This window comes from Heteronotia binoei, chromosome 21 (genome assembly GCF_032191835.1).
Source record: "Heteronotia binoei isolate CCM8104 ecotype False Entrance Well chromosome 21, APGP_CSIRO_Hbin_v1, whole genome shotgun sequence".
Lineage (NCBI taxonomy): Eukaryota > Metazoa > Chordata > Lepidosauria > Squamata > Gekkonidae > Heteronotia > Heteronotia binoei.
In genome coordinates this window covers 139,161,733-139,184,566 of record NC_083243.1, presented here as the reverse complement: position 1 = coordinate 139,184,566, position 22,834 = coordinate 139,161,733, and the positions used below count along the sequence as shown (strand labels likewise).

Genomic DNA, 22,834 nt, shown 5'->3' with positions numbered 1-22,834 from the left:
TAATTGGAAGTGTGTAACATAGTACAATAGGTTCCTTCGAGATGTCAGGAAAAGGTCATATAAAGTACATGAGAGACCCAGTTTGAAATAAAATAGTAGTATTTAATACACTGCACATATGGATACAAAACTATACATAAATGTCACACTTCTATCACTATGTCATTTACCACTCACATGCCGAGTTCTGATACTGTAGTTACCTATTGTTACTGTAACTTGATTTAATTGCACTAGACAGGGAGCACCTGTCTATAATATCATTGTTTGCTGAAACCAAAAGGATGTGATTGGCCAGCAGGTGGATCAGGTGAGTGTCTCCAGGAGGCTGCTGGTGGTGTAAGGAATGAAGCAGTTAAGCAAAGGATTTCAGTGGTTCCTGGTAATAGTATCCAAGCATCTTTCCGCTGTATTTTCTTATGTTTTTGGAGGCCAAAAAGTATCTGTGCACTTCCTCAAAACTGGAGTTTCTATGTCAGAGGACTGGGGAGATGGAGGGAGGGAATATAATGCTGTTTGGAATGAATTATTGTCCTTTTCCTTAGAGGACAGTTAAAACTCATCCACATGTTCAGTATCCTGAAATTTGATATGGATTTCTGTATGTTATTTTAGGGAAGGTAATCTCAGTTGGACCTTCAGGGAATTCAGCTAGCTTTCATGGCATTAGCCCATTTGACCTTTTTAAAAAAGAGTGCACCCTAACAACTTCAGACCATTCTTTAGTTAGTGACTCCAGATTCTCTCCCAGCAATGAAAAGTATAGTGAGATAGTATCCCTAAATTCTGTATCTAAATAAGATTACAAAGTAAAAGGAATGATAGATGATGATTTTATCTTGTGACATTACTATTTAGCAATGTGCTGCTGGAACTGTTTTGCATCTTCTAAATTAAGCTTGATATTTGCAAATCCAAGGGTTGAATGACAGTCACTGCAGGTACTATGCATGTACCTATTATGAATAGTAAAAATAAATAAATAAATATTTTTTTTATTTATACCCTGCCCTCCCCGCCGAGGCAGGCTCAGGGCAGCTGAGTAAATAATAAATACTTAGACATATTGGTATGAGTCAAAGTCTGTGTATTTCCATTTTTCTGTCAAGTAGAGCAATGCAGGAAGTTGGATTGTCCTGTGGGGAAAAAAACTAAACAGGGTATTACCTAGTAGCCTAATAATAGCCTAACTTTGCAACTACTTGTTGCTGTATTGGTTATTGTTGGATTATGACTAAGGAGACCTGTGGTTCAAATCCTAACTATGCTATGAAGATTACTGGGTTATGTCATTCTCTCATCCTAACCTGCCTCATGATATTGTGAAGATTAATGGGGTTGGAATCATGTGTGCAGCCCTATGGCTAGAAGAATGTATGTCATAAAAATCTTATACAGACTCCTCTAGCTTAAGATTCCTCTGGTTAGTAGAAATTACACCCAGTAATATTTTAACTATTGTTAGTAAATTGTAAACTGCTGATGAAGTATATGAGTCTGTCTGTAGAAGAGAGGGAAGCATGGCTGTTAAATCCTTTTTCCAATACCTATAAAGATCTACATTTCATGAATTGTGATCTAGGAAAGTCTTGGGTGGTTTTATATTAGACTAGGAATAAGGCCTGTTTTGGGGGGGAAATACAATGGGCTATAGAAAGAGTCTCTGGGCTAGTGTCCTCTCCCTTGCTGTCTTCCCACTCACACAAGGCAGTCATTTTCTGTTGGGGAGCTGATCTGACTTGATCTCCTTCCCCCTCCCTGCAGCCTCTGTCTAGGAAAAGTACAGCCTTTGTCTGCAGTAAGGACATCATTCTCTCTCCCTTTTGATCTGCACAACAACTCTGTGAGGTAGGTTAGGCTGAAAGTCAGTGAGTGGTTTGAAATCACAGTGTGGACCAAAGCATAAGGGAAGCAACCTCAGTGGGGTATGACACAGAGTCCACCCTGCAAAACAGCCATTTTCTCCAGGGGAAGTTACCTCTGCCATTTGGAGAGCAGTTGTAATTCTGAGTTATTTTCAGCCCTCACCGGGAGATTGGCAAAAATGGCTCCCCAGGAGGAAATGGCTGGTTTGAAGGGTGGAGTCTATAGCATTGTACCTGTTTGAGGTCATATCCCTCCTCAAACCTCACCCTCTCCAGGTCCACCCCTCAAATATCCAGGAATTTCCCACCCTGGAGTTGGCAATCCTATCTCCTTCCCTATATCTGCCCCTCTGACTTTAGCTTTCCATTGCCTCACTCCTCCCTGCAGCCTCTACCTAGGAAAAGGATAGTCTTTCTCCACAGTGGGGGGGACCAGAACAGATTACACCATTCTCTTGTCACTCTTTTGATCTACACAACAACCCTGTGAGGTAAGTTTGGCTGAAAGTGTGACTGGTCTGAAATCACCCCATCAGCTTCCATAGCGAGAACCTGGGTCTGGCAGACCCTGCTCTGAAGCCCTACCCCCTATGCAAGTAGCAAGCAGCCAAGCCTAAGGTAGAACCTGAAGACATCCTGGAATCGCAACTGAACTCCAGACAACAGATCTCTCTCCCTCTGGAGAAAATAACTTCTTTGGAAGGTGGACTCTGTGACATTATATTCAGCTGAGGGCTCTCCCCTGCTCAAACCCTGCCATCCTCAAACTTCACCTCAAAATCTCCAAGAATTTCCTACCAACCTGGAACTGGCAGCCCTAGTCAGGACTGGGTCCAGTGAGTTCTCTCTCAAAGGCCTTGCATTTCAAACCAACATTCTCTGTCTGATATCACTGTTAGTCTTAAACACAGGAGTTCATTCTTTCTCTCTGTCTCTCTCTGGCTTTCCCTCCCCTCTCTATTTGCTCTGCTGCCACAGGACACCATTTCCCTCTACCTCTGCCTGTTTCCCTTCCAGAGGAGGAGAGGGAGGAGTCCTCAGCCAATCAAGGGAAGGCTTTCTCTGGCTCTTTCCCTTCTCCCTCCCCCAGCCAGTTGTCAGGATCAGTCAGGTATCAGTCAAACAACCTTCTCTGATGAAACCATAGATAAAGTTTATTAGCACTGAAATGCCAGTGCTAATCTATACATGCCCAGCATTGCCAGGAATGAATGTTAGTGGTTACAGTGGGGTAGATATAGGGTAGCTGTGCAGGTAAATTGTGGAGCCCATTCCTCCCACCTCAAACATATTCCCATCGCTCTCATCAGTTCAGTCCAAGGTCGCTATAGTTAGGAAGGTATCTTTGGAAGGGCCAGATGCCGGTTGCCTTAGTAACAAGATAGCTTAGCAGGTGTGGGATACACCAAAGTTAACAGCCAATGTGAAAGTACAGAAGTTCCCAGTTCCACCCACCCCTCTCCCCAGTTCCATTCTTCTTCCAACAGACATTGATTTAACAAACAATATTAAGTAAACAGCCTGGATTATGGCAGGCACACCTGACACGAATTGAGGGAAGGTTTTCTTTCTCTCCTCTGCAAAGCAGCAACAGGCAGCTCAGCCAATGGAAGAATATCTGATTTGTGATCAGTCTGCTAAGGGAATTATTATATTGGAGAGATTATCAGGGCTTAGAACATTGACAAATTCTGTAACAGTAGGAAAGCTTAACTAAAAGACTTCATTTGCTCAGTAGTGCTGGTCTTTCTCACCCCCATGAAAACAAAGACAAATATTGTGTGTTCTAGAGCAGGGGTCCCTAACCACTGGGCTGTGGACCAGTACTGGAGCAAGGCAGAGGCGCCACACTGCCCCCACCCACCCAAGACCTAGGCAGACAAAAGAGGTAGCGGGGTCTTTAAATGGGAGGGGAGGCATATTGGCCTTCTGCCTGGCCACCTAGCAGGGAGGCGTCAGAAATAGCCCCAGTCTCCCCCCATTTAAAGACCCCCATGGGGGGCAATGGGGCATGGGTGGAGGGGCAGCCTGGGGCAGCAAAAGCCCCAGTGCCACCCCCCCACTGGTCCATGGAAAAATTGTCTTCCATGAAACCGGTCCCTGGTGCCAAAAAGTTTGGGAGCTGCTGTTCTAGAGCACTTTATTTGTTTATGCAGCATTACATTGATTTCATTTAGCTAGCACTCTCTGTTAACTGTCAGTGCACCCTAGAATACTCCCAAGCAAAGGTTCCTCAGCCAACAAATTGATAGAAAAAGAATCTATGTGAGGAAACTGTTTACGTTACACAGGCTTTGTTTCCTGGACGTCATGGGAAGCCTATAAAGAGGCTCTTTGTAGGAAGACATTTCTTTAAGATATGCTCTTACTTGTGTAAGAAATGCTTGATAGTAAAATATATCAAGCATTTTTTTATGTGGGAGAATATTTTAATATAAAAATGTCTTATTGACTTTAAGAATCTTTGATTAGCTTGTCAGTTTGCAGCTGAAGATCTCTGATATTATGAAACAAATGGCTATGCATTATTCATCTATTCTAACATTTAAAAGTTTACTGGGCAGTTCTGTTAAAGAGAAAAAACAGGTTGCTGCTGAAGTAGCTTTCCAAGAATAAGCTTGAGAATAGGACAGCAACAAGGAAGGGGAAGGAACAAGACTAAGCAAATATTATCATGTTCAAAACTTGAAAGCAGTATTGAATAAAGTCAGACTTTCCAAATGAAGTACACAGTTGATGTCAACAAAAGATAGTGGTGAGTGTGACTGCTATACTTTCTGCTTTCAGTGCTCTTTATTACAGAGGCAGTGCACTGTGAAGTGTGTAGTCCCCTGGCATAAGGCACTCCACATATGCAAGACTGGTGACTTTCAAAAGACTAAAAAGTGCCTAACATGAGAGGCATGTGTCCTACTGCAGAGAATTGCTTCCCTAGCAGAAAAGATTCATTCAAGTACAAGGAAGATACAGAATTCAAGCCAGCAAATAGAACACATGGAAGAAATCCTGTTTCTCATCAATATCTGAACCATTCCTGCACCTACAGCAGACATGTGCAGCAATAAGGCTAGCACTAACTTCTGTTGCTACACTTGCACAACATTATGATAGTTTTAAACTTTTCAGATTCTGGATCTCAGACATTAAACACCTGTCTGGAACATGCAGGTTGTCACTGATAACCCTGGGAAAAGTCACTGGAAATTATCTGGGAGATTATAAACCAGTTTGTGTAACATCTATTCTGGATAAACCTTGAGTTCTTCAAGGTTTACCCAGCAAGTGGATGAGGGTAAAAACCAGTAGGTATTATATACATTGATTTCCAAGACTTTTCCACAGTCAGTCATCAAAAGCTCCTGAGTAAACTTAATCATGGGGTAGCTGGGCAGAGGATAACTTGTGGGATCTTCTTCGTGGTCTCTGTGCTTCACACTCATGGGATAGAGCGCCTGCGCCGATCCCCAAATCAGTACCTAAAAAGCCCGGGATTTTTTTGCACTCAGCACCAATGAGCATGCGCAGGCGTCCCAGTGCACATGCTCGCCGGCGCCAGCGCAAGGATCCCGCCAGTTCCTTTCTGACCGCTGCACTGAGAGGATCTCCTTTCGTGTCCCCGGTCGGTAAAGTAATCTTGGATTGCTTTTTTTGCCTGTTGTATATAGCCCGTTTGTTATTTTCTTAGTGTAGTTAGTTAGTTGTTAGATAGTTAGTGTTGTTTTTTTTTAAAAAAAAAGTTGGTTAGACTTGCCCTTTGGGGCTCGTGTTTTCCCCCTCAGAGACTTTCCTGGGTGGGGTTTTTTCCTGGGCGTCTATGGAAAGACGGGGTTTTTTTAAGAGGTGCCACTCCTGTGGGAAGAAGATTGCCGCCCCCCCCCCCCCCCGACAGCCATTCCCTCTGTCTCCTTTGTCTGGGCGAGGGACATCGCGTTGATTCTTGCGCACACTGTCTGAGTTTCTCGAAACAAACTCGTAGGAATCGAGCAGCGAGGCTTTTGGCGGCTTTGGTCGAGTCGGCACTTGGTCCTCAAAAGATGGCATCGGGCCCATCGGTACCGATGGATGAGGCCGCGGCCCCGATGGTCACATCAGTTGAGATTTCGCTGATCAGGATTGAGATGCCGGTCGAGCGCGGGTGTTCCACGAAACGGCCTTTTGAAGGGTCAGTGGACACCCCGGCTAAGAGGCATCAGGATGACTCGGGGACCCCATCATCCACACCGAAGGTGAAATCGAAGGAGAAGCGGAAGAAGAGACCACCCCGCACCCCTTCGCCTTCGCATGACGCTTCGACATCCACCGCTCCACTGAGGAAGATCTTGGTGTCCCCGCGTCGTAGCCCTTCGGTGTCGAGAGGCAGTGCTTCGCAGCTGCACCTATCGGCATCGGAGCACGAGATTGACCTGTCTCAGCGCTCCCACTCTTCAGGGTCCAGGCATCGCAGTGACAGCGACTCGGTCTCGGAGGTGGAGGTGGAGGCGCCGATGGAGCCTTTGGCACCGATGGATCAGGTGAGAGGCCGGAGAGAGCTGGCACCGACTACAGTAGCTCGTTGCTTCCCACCGCTTCCACCATGGGAGCAGCGCCAATGGGCTCCTTACACTTATCCCTACCCACAGTACCAATGGTACCCTCCTCACGAGTTTGCAGACTGGGACCAGCAGTCCGAGGCATCCCACACGTCCAGGCTGTCTCAACATTCTAGATGGCGTCCTTTGGCATCGATCTCTGTCCCGCCTGACAGACATGGCGTGGTGGTGGAGGAAATCCAACCTCGGTCGTCGGTGTCAATCCGGTCGCCCATCAGAGAGTCTACTCTGGTGCTCTCAGAACGTTCTCTACACAGAGAGTCTTCATCGTCGGACTCCGAGGTCGGACCAATGATCCAGACCGAGCTTTGGAACCTTCCCCAGTGTCTCATATGGCTGAGGATCTTCCCATCTCACCATCAGAGGATCTGAAGTCGTACGGGGACCTGGTGAAGAGGATGACACTCTCCCTCTCGCTTCCAGTGACACAGCCATAACCAGTTGTAGATGATAACGTGTTCGACATTATGTAACAGGATACGTCTACAGCGGTTGCCCTGCCGGTGACAAAGGTCATCCTACAGGCGGTGAAGGAGCACTGGGCGAAGCCTGCTTCTTGTATCATCGAGAAGGTTGGACTATATGTACCGTGTCCAAGAGTCCGGGGCTGAGTTCCTCTTTAAGCACCCAAAGCCAAATTCGGTGGTCGTTTCCTCCTCATCGAAGGCCCGCAAGACGCACTCCTCTCCACCAGACAAGGAGGGAAAGAAGCTGGATAACGTCGGGAGGAAGTTCTACTCTGCTGGGGCGCTGGGAGTAAAGGTATCTAACTATGCCGCATGCATGGCTAGATACCAATACTCAGTGTGGGAACAACTAACTCCCCTCCTGTCCTCCCTGAGTAAGGAGAAGAGGTCAGCTGCAAAGAAGTTGCAGAAGGAAGGCTTTGCTGTAGCCAAACAACAACTGGCTGCAGCAAAGCACATGGTCGACGTCTCAGCAAGGACCATCACTTCTGCCGTCTGCCTCCGCCGCCACTCCTGGCTCAGATCTATGGCTCTCCAGCAGGACACCAGGGCCTTCGTTGAAGATCTGCCCTTCAAGGGCGAAGGCCTGTTCAGCTCTACCACCGACAATGCGCTCCAGGAAATGGATAAAAGTATAAAAACTTCCAGGAACCTGGTTGTACCAGCATCTTCCAGAGCTGCGAGACAGAAACAGTGGCACAAGCCTTGGGCAAAAAAGCCATACCAAAAGTTCTCCCCGGAACAGCAGTGGAGACCTCGCTCTGCTCAACCTGAGAGTAGGTCCCCATACAGGAGGAACAACAGAAACCGTTATGCTTCACAGACCACCGGCAAGTCCAAGGACACTCGCCCTCAAAAGCAGGGCCTTTGACTTTCTGGCAGCACGCGTCACCGTCCCCTCTTCCACTTTGTCTATCCGCCTCCGCCCATTCCTGTCGGCCTGGGAGTCCGTCTCTACGGACAGGTGGGCGCTTTCCATCATAGCGAAAGGCTACAAAATAGATTTTGCTCAGATTCCGAACCAATCTGTGGTAATTACCACGCCCCCTTCCCCACCTCTGCTGGCGGAGGTGAGCAGCCTCTTACAGAAACAAGCCATAGAGAGGATCCCTATGGAGGCCAGGACGGGAGGCTTCTACTCTCGTTACTTCCTGGTTCCCAAGCGGGACGGGGGTCTAAGACCAATCGTAGATCTTCGGAATCTGAACAAATTTATTTTGTACCAGAAGTTCAGAATGTCCACTCTGCAAACAATTCTGGCACTCATCAACCAAGGGGATTGGATGGCAACGCTGGACCTCAAGGATGCATACTTCCACGTCAGCATCCATCCTGCGTTCAGACGTTTCCTTCAGTTTGCAGTAGGCTCTCAGCACTTCCAGTTCAAGGCTCTTCCATTCGGTCTGTCCATCGCAGCTCGGGTGTTCACGAAGATGATGAGCGTTTTGGCTGCCCATCTCTGGCTTCAAGGGATAGTCATCTTTCCATACATTGATGACTGGCTCCTTGTGGCAGAGTCGAAAGAGAGTTTGTCATCCCACATTGCCATCACTCTTTGTCTTCTCGACACCTTGGGTCTGCAGGTCAATTTGGAGAAATCACACCTTACTCCATCAAGGACAGTTCAGTTCATAGGGGCTTTGCTGGATACAAACCTTCATCGTGCGTTTCTGCCTCAGCAGAGAGAGATGGACATTATCAACCTTGTTGAACTTCTGCAGAGTTGAAAGTAGGGCATGGCGCAGCTGATGGCGGCGACTACAAGCATGCTGCTCTTTGCGAAGCTGAGGGTGAGAGTCCTACAGCTTTGGTTTCTTCGTCAGTTTCACCCATTATGGGACTCACCTCGAAAGAAGTTTGTAATTCCACCTGTGACACTTCAAACACTGCAATGGTGGAAGTCAAAGGACAACATTTGTCAGGGAGCTCCCTTCCATCTACCTGCACCAACTGTGACTATCACAACAGATGCGTCTTTATGGGGTTGGGGGGCCCACATGGACGATCTGTGTGTGTGGGGTCCTTGGCCTTTGAAATTGACTCACTGCCACATAAATTACTTGGAACTGCTGGCAGTTCACTTTGCTCTTCGGTCTTTCCGCCCCATGGTGGCAGGGAAGATTGTTGCTCTGCTAACAGACAATACCACTGCCCAATGTTACATCAACAGGCAGGGAGGGACAGTCTCTCAACGGCTTTGTGCGCTGGTGCTGTCTCTGTGGTCTGAGTGCCTGGGCCACGACATCTTTGTGAAGGCAGCGCATCTCCCAGGGGTCCTCAACTTGCAAGCAGATTCCCTCAGCAGGGGTGCGGCTTCCCCGCAGGAGTGGAAGTTACAGTGACGCTTCCTTCAACCCGTGTTTCAGCTCTGAGGGTATCCTCAGGTGGATGTCTTTGCCACAGCCGAAAACCGGAAGTGTCCTCTGTTTTGCTCCAGAGGGGGCTCAGATCCAGAGTCGTTGGGAGACAGTCCGCTGTTCCCGTGGGAAGGTCGGTTCCTTTATCTGTTCCCACCTCTGCCACTACTGACAAGGGTGGTCAACAAGATTGCAAGAGAGAGACCATGTTGTATCCTGGTGACTCCCTGGTGGCCTCGCCAGAACTGGTTCCTGATCCTGCTCCAACTGGCGAGGGGGGTCTTCTACCAATTTCCGGCGGAACCGGACCTTCTGTCAGCTCAGGACGGTCATGTACTCCAATACAACGTGCCCCACCTGAAACTGACAGCGTGGTTCATCGACCCTGTGGGTTCTCTAGCAGAGTCCAACATGTTTTCTTGAACAGCAGGAAACTTTCTACCCGCGCTGCCTATGATAAGAAGTGGCAGAGGTTTCTGCAGTTTTAGTTGATCCCTCAGTTTCCTCCCAAAGGGTGAGATTGTCAGTAATTTTTGAGTTTTTGTTATCTCTGGTGGATGCTGGCCTTGTTTTTTCTTCCATCAAGGTTTATTTGGCAGCAATTTCTGCGTTCCATGAAACAGTTGAGGGGCACTCTGTTTTTGCACACCCTCATTCTAAGAGGTTTTTGAAGGGTTTGCTTAGGCTTCATCCTCCATTGAGATCACCCCCACAGTTGTGGGATTTAACTTTAGTGTTGGACAGGCTGACTCGACATCCTTTTGAGCCGATGGCCACATGTTCGTTACAGCTTCTATCTTGGAAGACTGCTTTTTTGGTAGCCATCACATCAGCATGCCGTGCAAGGGAGCTCACAGCTATGCGTTGTGACTACCCATATCTAGTTCTTCAGGAGGCTGAAGTGTCGTTAGCTCCTGATATTTCTTTGCTCCCCAAGGTGGTTTCTCAGTACCACCTCAACTTGGAAGTTTGGTTGCCCACTTTTCATCCTACACCTTCCTCGGATGAGGAACGTAGGTTGCATGCTCTAGATGTGAAGCGTGCTTTATTGTTTTATTTAAGTCGCTCCAAGAGTTTTCGTAAGGACCAGCAGCTTTTTGTTTCTTATGCTGCTCCTAAGTTAGGTTCCAGGATCTCGTCTCAGCGGCTTTCGAAATGGCTCACTGAGACTATTAAACTGTGTTATTTGTTGGCTAAGAAGCCATTACCTGGGCCTATTCGCAGACACTCTAAAGAGCGATGGTGACGTCGGTGGCGTTCCTGAAAGGCGTTTCCCTGACGGATGTTTACAAGGCTGCCACCTGGTCCTCTCCGCATGCCTTTATGAAGCACTATGCACTTGACGTGCATGCTCAGCAGAGGACTCGTCTGGGAGCTGTGGTGCTGCAAACTGTTTCTTCTGGTTGACCGTCTTCCCGCCTCCAGGTATGTCTTGCTTGCTAATCTCCCATGAGTGTGAAGCACAGAGATCACGAAGAAGATAGACAGGTTGCTTACCTGTAACTGTAGATTTTCGAGTGGTCATCTGTGCATACACACTACCTGCCCTCCTTCCCCACTGCTGATGGTCTCCCTCCAGTAGGGGCTTTCAGCGGGCAGGAAGGAACTAGTGGTATCCTCGTTCTGACGCCGGCGAGCATGCGCACTGGGACGCCTGCACATGCCCGTTGGTGCCGAGTGTGAAAAAATCCCGGACTTTTTAGGTACTGATTCGGGGATCGGTGCAGGCGCTCTATCCCATGAGTGTGAATGCACAGATGACCACTCAAAGATCTACAGTTACAGGTAAGCAACCTGTCTTTATTAATAAACAGGAAGTGGAAGAGTAAATGGACACTTCTGTCATTGGAGGGCAGTGTGGCCCTATTGACAGAGGACTAGTGCTATTTATTTACTTCATTTGTTCCCTGCATTTCTGCCCGATGGGAATCTAAAACAGATTACATTGTTCTCCTGTTCTCTGCTTTATCCTCACAACAGCCCTGTGAGGTAGATTAGGCTGAGTATGACTGGTCCAAGGTCACCCAGCGAGCTTCCATGGCAGATAGTGAATTTGAGTCTCCCAGATCCTAGTCCAATACTAACTAATATATCATACTGCTCTCCTTTTGTTAATACATGATCTAGCATCATGGGTAAGCAGTGTAGCCATGTTTGTGGATAGTACCAAATTACTCATAATAGGGAAAACCACTGCAGATTGTGAAGAACTCAGTGAGGATTTTTTAATCTCCTGCATTTCTCACTGAGGCTCAAGGCAGATTACAAAATATAAAAATAAGTCAGGTGGTAAAAAAAAAAAAGTAGTAGGACTAGGATTACAAAATTAGAAAAATGGAAACCAACAGCATAAGATAAAACATGCCATAAACATGTAAAGTAGGGATTACAAAAATAGAAGACGATATATGAGCCCTATAATATATACAATAAGCATTGGAATAGATTACCGTTTTAGTCCCTTTATAGAACTGCCCTCCTGAACTGTTCCATTATACTACAACCCTATTTCCTGAATAAAAATGTCCTCCTGGACACTTCTGCTTTGCAAATTCTGCAGAATGGCAGATGTATGGGAACCTCAGCAAAGAATGCTGGTGTATGGGTAGCTGTTGTTCTTACCCATTTGCTGGGTGGCGCTTTCAAAAGGTTTTGCTCAGATGAATGAAGCTGATGTGGGAGAGCATAACAAGGAATGCAGTCCAGGAAATATGTAGGTCCAAGCCATGAAGGGCTTTGTAGGCAGTAAGTCCCAATTGATAGAGTGTGTAATAGCATGTTAAATGAGGTTTAATGTAAGTGTTAAAAAGTGGGGTGAGGCAGATCTAACCTATATATACTAACAGGTCTGAAGTGGGTGTTGTTGATTGGGTGAAAGGGTTTGGGGTCTTTGCGGTAGTTCAGAGAAAATACCCACTAAGTATGTGCTAGAAATTGAAAATAAAATTGCCTGTATTCAAGGCTGCTTCTGGAATACTCTAAATGTCGAAAAATATGGAAAATCCTGGAAAGGTGCAATGGAGAGTAACTATATGAAGAAACTGAAGAACCTTCCCTACAAGGAAATGCTAAAGAATTTGGGATTTTCAAGTTCCTATGACTGGGAAAGGTCATAATAGAAGTTTATAACATTAGGTGTGATATTGAGAAAGGGAATAGATCTTTTTTCCTCATCTCCTAAAACACTTAAATTTGAGGGTGCCCATTTAAGTTGATGAGCAACAGATTCAGGACAGACAAAACTACTCTGCATGATATGGAATGTACTTACAAGACTCGCTGCAGCAAGGTATGTTGATAGGCAGTGTTCCCTCTGAGATCCACAGTGTTGTGAGCAGAAATTCTATCTCGTGAGCGAAAAAGCTGATAGCATTAAAGTTCTGAGTGAGTCTACATTTGACTATCATGTAAATTAGTTTTTTAGAGGATTACTTCCATAAACTTGTAAAATCTCAGAATAAATTATTTCAAAGTATATTTAAAGTATATTTTCAGAATAATTTAAACATAAGAGAAAACAGAAGTAAAATTTCAACCACTCCTTGCCACTATATTGGTAGACCAGGCCCCCAAAGAACAGGTCTACCCATCCCTTTCTACTATATTGGTAGACTTGGCCTCCAAAGAACATGTTAACCCACCTCTTTGCTTTATTGATACACGATCTCTGGAAACCAGACCACTGTATTAGTAGCTCTGGCCTCAGACTTTCAACCTGTCCTGAGCCTTAGAAAACATACCAGTACTTGCAGGGGAGAAGGATTGTTGCAGTCTACTTTGGGTGTGTGTTTTTAAAAAGTGAAATATGACAACCAGCATTACAGGGCAAGTATAACAGAGGAGGAACAATTACTGTCAGAACCATGTGTAACAAACAGGAAGTTGCTTAAATGTTATCAACCTGCCCAAACTACTTATTCATTCAGATATTTATATCTCACTTTCCCCATGACTCAGGGCTGCTTACAAATTATACTGAAAAACATAAAGTGTGCAAAAAAAAAATCTCCCCCCCCCCAAGCTCCATTGTAGTCTATGGGGACCATTATAGTCAATGAGCCCTATAGGCTGAAATGGAAAATCAATCTGTGGGCAGCTGTTTTTTTGAGGCAGAGGCACCAAATGTGCAGCATAGCTGCTGGTGCCTCTCCTCAAAAATTTCTCCAGGTTTCAAAAAGATTGGTCCAGGGGGTCCAATTCCATGGGCTCCAGAAGGAGGTGTCCCCATCCTCCATTGTTCCCAATGTTTTCTTGTGGGCAGAAGCAGAAATTTCTGAGATGTCTGTTCAGATTTTATGAGCCAGCACCCCTAGCGCAGCTTAGAGGGAACTGTAATGATGGACAATAGGTTATAGGTTTAAAGAGGGATAGACTAATTCATGCAGGATTGATCCATCATTGTCAGTCGTAATGGCTGAATGTTACTTTTATATTGGGAAGCAGTATGACACTGAATGTCAGTTGCTGGGGAGCAACAGCAAGGGGGAGGTTTGCTGCAGACGTTTCAGCCATTGTGGGGAAACAAGATCCTGGACCATCTGGCAGGACTGTTGTGTTTTCTTGGTTGACATGCTGTGCCCCTTCTATAACACAGCTAACATAGAACAAAGTAAGCTGAAGAAGTGTGTATACACACAAAAGCTTATATCTAGTACTGAACTTTGTTGGTCTTAAAGGTGTCATTGGACTCATACTTTGTTCTGTTGCTTCAGACCAGTATGGCTACCCACCTGAAACTGTTTTCATGGCTGGCTAATCTAATGGGACTGTGAATATTGGCTTACTGAATTCAGTAGCCTTTACCTCACAGCAGAAACATTTTAAACTTCAGTGCCAGTTCTGGCTCTTTAAATTGTTTTGACGGTATATCCATGGAACAAACCAAGAAATTTGTAATTGAAGAAGAATTGCAGATTTATACCCCATCCTTCTCTCTGAATCAGAGACTCAGAGCGGCTTACAATCTCCTTTATCTTCTCCCCCCACAACAGACACACTATGAGGTGGGTGGGGCTGAGAGGGCTCTCACAGCAGCTGCCCTTTCAAGGACAACCTCTGCGATAGCTATGGCTAACCCAAGGCCGTTCCAGCAGGTGCAAGTGGAGGAGTGGGGTATCAAACCCGGTTCTCCCAGATAAGAGTCCACGGACTTAACCACTACACCAAACTGGCTCTTGTTATATCCGGTCAATCAAGTTGAAAGAAAAACGTTGAGCTGTTGCCTCTTACAAGATGAAAAAATTGTGGGGTTCAAAAACAGGTTGAAGTTGGTACTCTTAGCATATTTTCTATAACTTCAAATGTATTGTTTGTTTTTTCCCTGTATTACTTGAAATCATTGATTATATACAGTATTTTGTTTTTCTGTTCTCAATTTTTTGCTTGTGAATTTTAAGGAAGGAATTGCTCTGGCTGAGCTCTTTATAATATGGGTGAGAGTCATGCACTTTTCCTCATTGTAGCTCACAAGTAATAAGATAAAATGATTAAAATAATGATTAAAATAAATATCCTCTTCGGCAAAACAGTTGTGTTAGTTTTATTACCTTGTATTTTTTTATGGTGGCTAGTTATTTGTATGTGGTACGCCTTCCTTCTAATACCTCTCTGCCAAATGTGGTATTTAAAATTTCCAGCACTCATACACAGTAGAATCTGGCCATCCTACTCACTGTAGGCAAATGGCCACAGTCTGTACAGAGTAAATGTAACTTTCCAAAGGCTGTTGCATATTCAGTGCTGATTTTATTTTTTGCTGCCCCCCCCCCCCCTTTTATCCTTTCTGCTGTTTATTATCAGTGTGTTCCATTATGAGGATCAGGCCGGAAATTAACTCTTAGTAATTGTCATACACAAAATGGTCATTTTCTTTGAGCTACACTTAGTATGTACTGGTGGCATTAGGTGTTATATCCGGTCAATCAAGTTGAAAGAAAACATTGAGCTATTGCCTCTTACAAGATAAAAAAATTGTGGGGTTCAAACTTGTAAATTCACAATGTTTGGGTACAAATTCCTTTTTAGTAATACTTAAAAACCTGCTTTCCAAGTTGATCCTGATAACTGAATGCACTGTATTCAGATAAGGTACTGGTAGTTGCCCAGCAAGGCAGTAAATATTGATAGAATATTTCTGCATATTAAGTAGTATATATTGGCACACTGCATTGCACCAGTTGGAGTAATCAGCAGTAATACTGGAGGGAATGTCTTCTTGTGTTTGAGGCTGTTCTGTCACTTTTTTTTCTGTGTTGACAGAATGATGGAGAAAAGAATGCTATTTTGTGTATATAATTTTAATGAAGTGGGTTTTTTAAAAAAAGGATGTTCCCCAAAGAAGACTCTAGCATCCAATAGGTGTGTGAATCTATAGTATAGGTGGTCTGTTTGGTAGATGAGTGCGTGCGAGCGAGAGATTTATTACCTCAAGGCTTCCAGTTTTTCTACATCTTACCGTTTAAAATCCTACAATACATTTTTATGAAATACAGGATTTTTATAATTTAATGAAAATTACTGGGTGTAGTTCTTCCTGATTTTCTGGGTCTAAATATGTAAAATCTTTTGTTCATGATGCTGACTAAAAATGCAGCTGCTGACTTAATATCTTTTTAAACTATGCAGAAATATTCTATATTAAATGTACTGAATGCTTTCATGGGATGGCCAAATTGAAGGCTCTTTTATTGCATCATACGTGTTGAAGTTAGGATGGTGGTGGTGTATATTTTTGCATAGTGTCTTTTCTTTTATTAACACACTTTCCCTGGACTGTAGGATGATGAAAACAATAACACGTCTTCATAAGGCTATGATGTTACTAGAATACTTTACCAGTAATTCTTGGGACTGGAACACAGACAATGTAAATATGCTTATGAGCCAGCTGGGTCCTGAAGACAAAAAGGCAAGTAACTTTCTAATGTTTTTTGTTGTCAGTTGGATGCTAAGTTGTTGTTTAAAGAAGAGATTTTGTATTATGAATTATTAAAGATGTTCATTTAGAGAACATTAGAAAAGTAGATATGCAGTTGATTTAAGATTGGATTCTGAAGTATGTTAACTGTAATGTACTGAGTGACGAGGCATGTTGAAGGCAACATACTTTATTAGCAAGTACATCACAAGAGGGAGAATGGCGGGCCGGGTCCCAATTATATACATGCCCCAGAACAACCCTACGTCAGGCCAGGTCCAATCCTGGTCAGTTAAACTTCCCGCCACAGATCTTGATTGGCGGTGCGTATTAGCGAGCTACATCCAGGGACCAGTGGGGTTCCACTGGTCGCCTCTGTAGCGTGCGCTGTGCTGTACATAGAGATTTGAATGCAGGACATAACACTCCTCCCCCCCTAGTTCAGGACACAAAGTCTTTCAAGTAGGCCGGTGCCCGGCGTTCCCTGGTCGACCTCTTCGGGGTTGATTGGGGAGTTGGTGCGGCTGTTGATTGGGGAGTTGGTGCGGCTGCCAGGGCGACACCTCGAGGGAACACTTTTCCCGCTTGACTTTGAGTCCCGCCACCTGGAAACGGCGGAGCACCTCACGCAGACAGCTGCTGAACTCCTCAGTGTCCGGGGTGGTGATCAGAACATCGTCAAAAAACGGTTGCACTCCGGGGATCCCTTTAAGGAGAGAATCCATTATGCTCTGAAAAATCCCCGGAGCCACGCTTATTCCGAATTGTAACCGCCGCACCTGAAAAGCTCCCCTGTGAGTGACAATGGTTTGGGCTTCTGCCATCTCGGCGTCTACCGGAAGTTGCTGGTATGCCTGAGCCAAGTCCAGCTTCCCAAAAATCTTAGAGCCCACTAGGGCTGCCAGCACGTGGCTGACCACAGGAACGTGGTATGGGTTGTCTTGCAGTGCCTTGTTTATGGTGCACTTGTAATCGGCGCATATACGCACATCCCCATTCGGCTTCACTGGGGTGACTATTGGTGTTTCCCAGGCGGCGTAGGACACCGGTTCAAGCACCCCTTGTGCCGTGAGGCGGTCCAGCTATGCTTCGATTTTAGGTTTAAGAGTGAAGGAGACCCGCCTGGCCTTGAGCCTTATTGGTCTCACGTGGGGATCGAGGGGTAAGGTGATGGGAGGTCCCTTGTAGGGACCCATCAAACACTTCCGGGAATTCCCGGCACACATGCTCAAAATCCTGCGTTCGCATTTGTTGCACCCCCACTATGTGAATGCCCAACGGACGAAACCAGGCCAGCCCAGCAAGTTGGTGAGCTAGCGTTTGACTACTAGGTTTTCCAGCTTGCCCTTGAAGCTCTTATACGCCACCTTTACCGTGGCCCAACCCAAAACCTGTACGGGTTTTTTTTTTAAGTCCCTCAGTATGAAATCGGCTGGCCGCAGCTAGGGATGTGCAAAAAAAAAAAAAATCGGAATTACACGGATTCGGAAGTATACGGGGAAAAAAAAATCGGATTCCCTGTATACTACTGAATACCGTATTCGGAATAGCCGCATATACGGTAATGCGCGGCTATTTCTGAATATACGGCCCTATTATACCCTATGGGCCATTGAAATCAATGGCAAATAGGGTATATTTGAAGCCGCCTGGAGGGGGGGGTTTGAGGGAGAGCCCCCAAATTTGCAGGGGACCTGCAGGGGACTCTCCCCTCCAACCTCCCCAAGTCCCAAAAAGATTGGGCTAGGGGATCCCATTCCAGGGGCACCCAAAGAGGGTGCCCCTATTCCATCATTATACCCTATGGGCCATTGAAATCAATGGCAAATAGGGTATAATTGAAGCCGTCTGGAGGGAAGGGGGTTTGAGGGAGAGCCCCCAAATCTGCAGGGGACTCTCCCCTCCAACCCCCCCAAGTCCCCAAAAGATTGGGCCAGGGGATCCCATTCCAGGGGCACCCAAAGAGGGTGCCCCTATTCCATCATTATACCCTATGGGCCATTGAAATCAATGGCAAATAGGGTATAATTGAAGCCGTCTGGAGGGAAGGGGGTTTGAGGGAGAGCCCCCAAATCTGCAGGGGACTCTCCCCTCCAACCCCCCCAAGTCCCCAAAAGATTGGGCCAGGGGATCCCATTCCAGGGGCACCCAAAGAGGGTGCCCCTATTCCATCATTATACCCTATGGGCCATTGAAATCAATTGCAACATAGGGTATATTTGAAGCCCCCTGGAGGGGCGGGGGTTTGAGGGAGAGCCCCCAAATTTGCAGGGGACCTGCAGGGGACTCCCCAGCATGCAACCCCCCTGGCCCCAAAAGACGGCACCCATCTGTGGGCACCCCAAAAGGAACACTGCTCCCAATGGTGAGAAAAAACCAATTAGAGCCACTTCCTCACTGCAATTGCCGTGGGAAAAGTGGCTCTGGGGAGCAGGAGGTTTTGAGGAGAGCCCCCCAAACTGCTGTGCAGCTTCAGGGCACTGTCCCACACAAAACCCACAAGGCCAAAAAAAAATTGGACCAGGGGGTCCAATTCCTGGGGCACTCAAAGCCAAACCTAACTTCACACCAGAGAATCTCTATAGGACCCAAATGCACTACATCCCTCTATCTACTCTATGAACCCCGCAGGCCTGGAACCAATGTAAACCCAGTTGCCAACGTCACTGCCACACAAAACACAATCTGCTCAAGGTCTGCTCTGCAGACCTGGCTGCAGCATACCCAGATGCCAGCTCTCCAGCCCTGCCCCAAACAGCACGGGGAGAGCTGGCCAACCACAAAAAGCCTGCTGGTTCCGAGTCTCTCACCCAAGTGCCAGCTTCCCTGCCACAGAACACACAATCTACAGATGCCAGCTCTCCAGCCCTGCCCCAAACAACACGGGGAGAGCTGGCCAACAACAAAAAGCCTGCTGTTTCTGGGTCTCTCACCCAGGTGCCAGCTTCCCTGCCACAGAACACACAATCTACAGATGCCAGCTCTCCAGCCCTGCCCCAAACAACACAGGGAGAGCTGGCCAGCAACAAAAAGCCTGCTGTTTCTGGGTCTCTCACCCAGGTGCCAGCTTCCCTGCCACAGAACACACAATCTACAGATGCCAGCTCTCCAGCCCTGCCCCAAACAACATGGGGAGAGCTGGCCAACCACAACAAGCATGCTGCCTCTGGGTCTCTCACCCAGGTGCCAGCTTCCCTGCCCCAAACAACACAACTCTAGTCTCAAATAAGAGAAGTGGTGGACCACCACACCTAGCTCTACATCATTCTGTAACACAAAGCAAGAAGCATTTTGACTTACCTTGAGTGATGGATGGTTGGCTGGTCCCGGCTCTTTCGCGTTACCCAGGGTGCACCACGAGGAGGCGAGCCAGAATTGCACCCCAAATGAGGAAGATCACTGGGAGGGCCTCAGATTATGTGAGAGGAAGGCAACCATTCCTTCTCTCTCAGCTCAGCAGTAACACACCAGCATCACTGTCCCATTAGAGGGACCTCAGCATTGGTATGGCTGCTGGCTGCCTGTCATCATCACTGGCACCTCCCTCTTTCTTCCTCCTGCCCCTGAAAAAAAACTGGGTGGGTTATCCTGGCTGGGCCTGTGTGTGCTGTCGGTTACAGTTGGGGGGCTGCAATGGCCCTTTCGGTATTATTAGGCATGTGTGGATGGAGGACTGGAGAAATTTGGATCGCTTTGCAGTTTTTAAACCAGCATTCACTTTTGGTTTGGGGAGGGATGAGGGGGGTGGGGGATGCACTGCCAATCAATTTGTGAGTGAGTTTTTGGGCTGTCTTTGGACTCTAGTCAGTTTTTATTGGAGGAGCATTTTACAACCATCTTCCAAGCGCGGGCCAAGAGAGGATGCAGGCACAAGTAGGTGCTCACTTCATTCAATCTCAAAGTCCATGCTCGGGGAGCCGAACATTGGCAAGTTGACCTTCAGGAAGATCAACTGCTGAACTGTCCAGGGTTGCAGGCGATTGCGATGTGGGCAGACAATGTCGGCCATATGTGAAAAGACGCGCTCGCTCTGCACGCTCGTCGGTGGGCAGGAGAGGAACGCCTTGGCCACGGAGGAGAGGGCCGGCCAGACCCCCTCCTTCGTGACCCAGTAGTCCAAAGGAGACGCTTCCTGCGGCTCGAGGGGCTCAAAAAGATAGTCCCTCACCATCGCAGCACCCGTCTCCGCTCTCGGTGCCCTACCGCTCCTAGAGAGGCCAACGACCCGCCTGATGAATGTCACCTCAGCACTCCTCGTGGCGTGAGTCTGGTGGGAAACACTGCCTAGCTGGGGAGGCTGGGGATGAACAACAGCAGCGGAAGTCGCAGATGAGCTGCTTCCACCCCCCTCCTCCTCAACTATCGGCACTGGGCCCCCCCTGACTCTGGAACGCTCGACCTTATGGGAGAGCTCATCTCGCCAGCAATCGAGCTCATTGGCCCGCTCGGCGACTGTGCCCTTAAGGCGCGGGTCTAACATGGTTGCCATCATGTAGACCTTATCCTGGGTGAAAGTCTGAAAGCGGGCCTCTAGCCCAACCTGCAGCCTAACAACCAGGGCGCGCACCACTGGAAGAACGTCTGCACGGCCTTGAGCTGGCACTAGAAACGAGGCCAGGTCCTCACGGGCCATCTGGACCATGGGGACGACCAGTGCGATGCTCGCCATGTCAGACGAGAGCATTTCTGTGTAGGTCTTGAAGAGCCCAAGAACCTCCACAGTCTGAGAAATGACCACCCAATCCTCTTGGGTGAGACGGTTCTCATCCCGAAAGACCCTCGTCTCAGAGACAAAGGCATCCAGGGCTGCTCTCTGCTCCACCATGCACTCCAGCATGGCGCAGGTGGAGTTCCAGCGTGTGCTGACGTCACCGAGCAGGCGGTGCCATGGCACGCCTGTCAGTGTCTGTTTCTCACGCAGCCAATACGAGTCCGTATTGCTGCATGAGAAGTGACCCGTGATGTACCGACATTTCTGGAGCAGAAGTCGGTACTCACGGGTCGCGGCTTGATACAGACGATCCTAGTTTTTCGTCTGTCCCAATGCGTCCTTGACCACGAGGAGGAGAAGGTGGGCCACGCAAGGAAGGCGTTTTAGGCCCTCACGCTGGACAGCCGCCTTGATGTTTGAGCCACCATCAGTGACCACGAAGCCCTTGGTGACGTCCCCGCTGCCCACCCAGCCCTCTAACTGCTGTGAGAGGATGGCTCTGAGAGTGTCCGCCGTGTGCGGCGCGTCGACTGCTTCGGCGTGCAGCAAGGCACAGCGATAGCCGGCCCGGCGGCCCTGACCCTGCCTGTCACTACTGCCACCCCCACCCCGCACCTCACTGGGTTGCCACCAATGCGCAGTCAGGGAGAGATACCCCTCAAACGCATGTTTGGAGGTCCAGATATCTGAGGTGAAATGAACAGTCCCCCCGGCAGCACGGGACAAATGCTCCTTCACCACAGATCTGGTCGCCCTGAAAAGAGCTGGCACAATGGTCCTGCTAAGGGTGGTTCTAGCAGGAATTTTGTACCAGGGCGCCAGGTACTCCAGCAACCCCCGCACCCCAGGATTCTCGACAACTGAAAACGGAAGCCCATGGGCAACCGACCAGGCAAGGTGCCAGGCGATCACCCTCCTGCCGTGCCTGATTCCCCCTCTTGGCACAGAGGTGCCCCTACCAAACATCTCAGGCAGAGATGCCTGGCGTCCCTGTTCTCCCACAGAACGCTCCTGGAGAGCGGGGGTAGTCACGATGGGACGGACCCCCTGGCTGGGTGGTGTTGTTGTCCGCTTGGACAACACAGCACCAGCCTGCTTCTCCCCCTTAAGAAGCACCCCTGGGTGGTGCTTCCGCAGGTGATTCCGCATCCCCCCCGGAGTCAGGTGGGCAGGGTCCCGCCCACGACTGATCTGGGCCCTGCACAGCTTGCACTGCGCATAACGTGGATCCTCCATAAATTGGAAATGCTTCCATACTTCAGAGGTGAACGGATGCCCAAACTGACTGGCAGGTTGGGTGTCCGGAGCCACCTCCTTTGAGGTGCTCGGGGGAGACACATCGTGCCTCGGGGTGGCAGGAGGGGCTGGCCGCCGGGGGGAAGTGGGTGGAGATGGAGGCACCTCGTGTGTCTCCATCTCTTCCCCTTCCACCCCATGCGGCCTCCCCTCCTGGCCATCCCCTGAAGGTCTGCTGGTGCCCGAAGGAACCGAAGAAGGGGGCTGGTCCTCCTCAACCAGCTTCTCCTCCAGCTCCTGCACGACACTCTCCACCCTCCTTGGGGTGATCGTTTTGGACAGAAAACTGTCCCCAAAGCTCATCTCCAAGGAGGGCTGCTCTTGCTGCCCCTCCTCCGGCTGCTGAGGCCGAGCGACATCAGCTGGAGGAGTGACTGCCCGAGCAGCAGACCCCTGCGCAGTGCCAGCACCTAATGGCACCTTTGCTGGGGCGCCCCAGCAGCAGCCTCGATGAAGGGCCCAAGGCGGGCCTTCTTCTTCATCACACTCCGGCCAGAGGTCGGAGTGCTAGAAAGTGGCTGTGGAGTGGCCCCACGCACAGGTGGGGGGGAGACCTGGGTCCTCCCCCTCCCCTCCACCCCTCTAGTCTTCTCCTTGGCCTTGCCCCCAGGGCCCCTCTTCTGCAGCCTGTCA

The 22,834-nt window shown here is 48.2% G+C and overlaps 1 protein-coding gene across 8 annotated transcripts in view; it reads left to right on the top strand.

Moving 5' to 3' along the window:
* FAR1 (fatty acyl-CoA reductase 1) overlaps positions 1-22,834 on the top strand; it is a 119,348-nt gene that overhangs the window by 77,625 nt on the left and 18,889 nt on the right. For all 8 annotated transcript variants that reach the window (XM_060263142.1, XM_060263145.1, XM_060263139.1 and 5 more), the window contains exon 10: positions 16,056-16,185. In XM_060263142.1, coding sequence (XP_060119125.1) covers positions 16,056-16,185 — 130 coding nt within the window. The remainder of the gene's footprint in view (positions 1-16,055; positions 16,186-22,834) is intronic.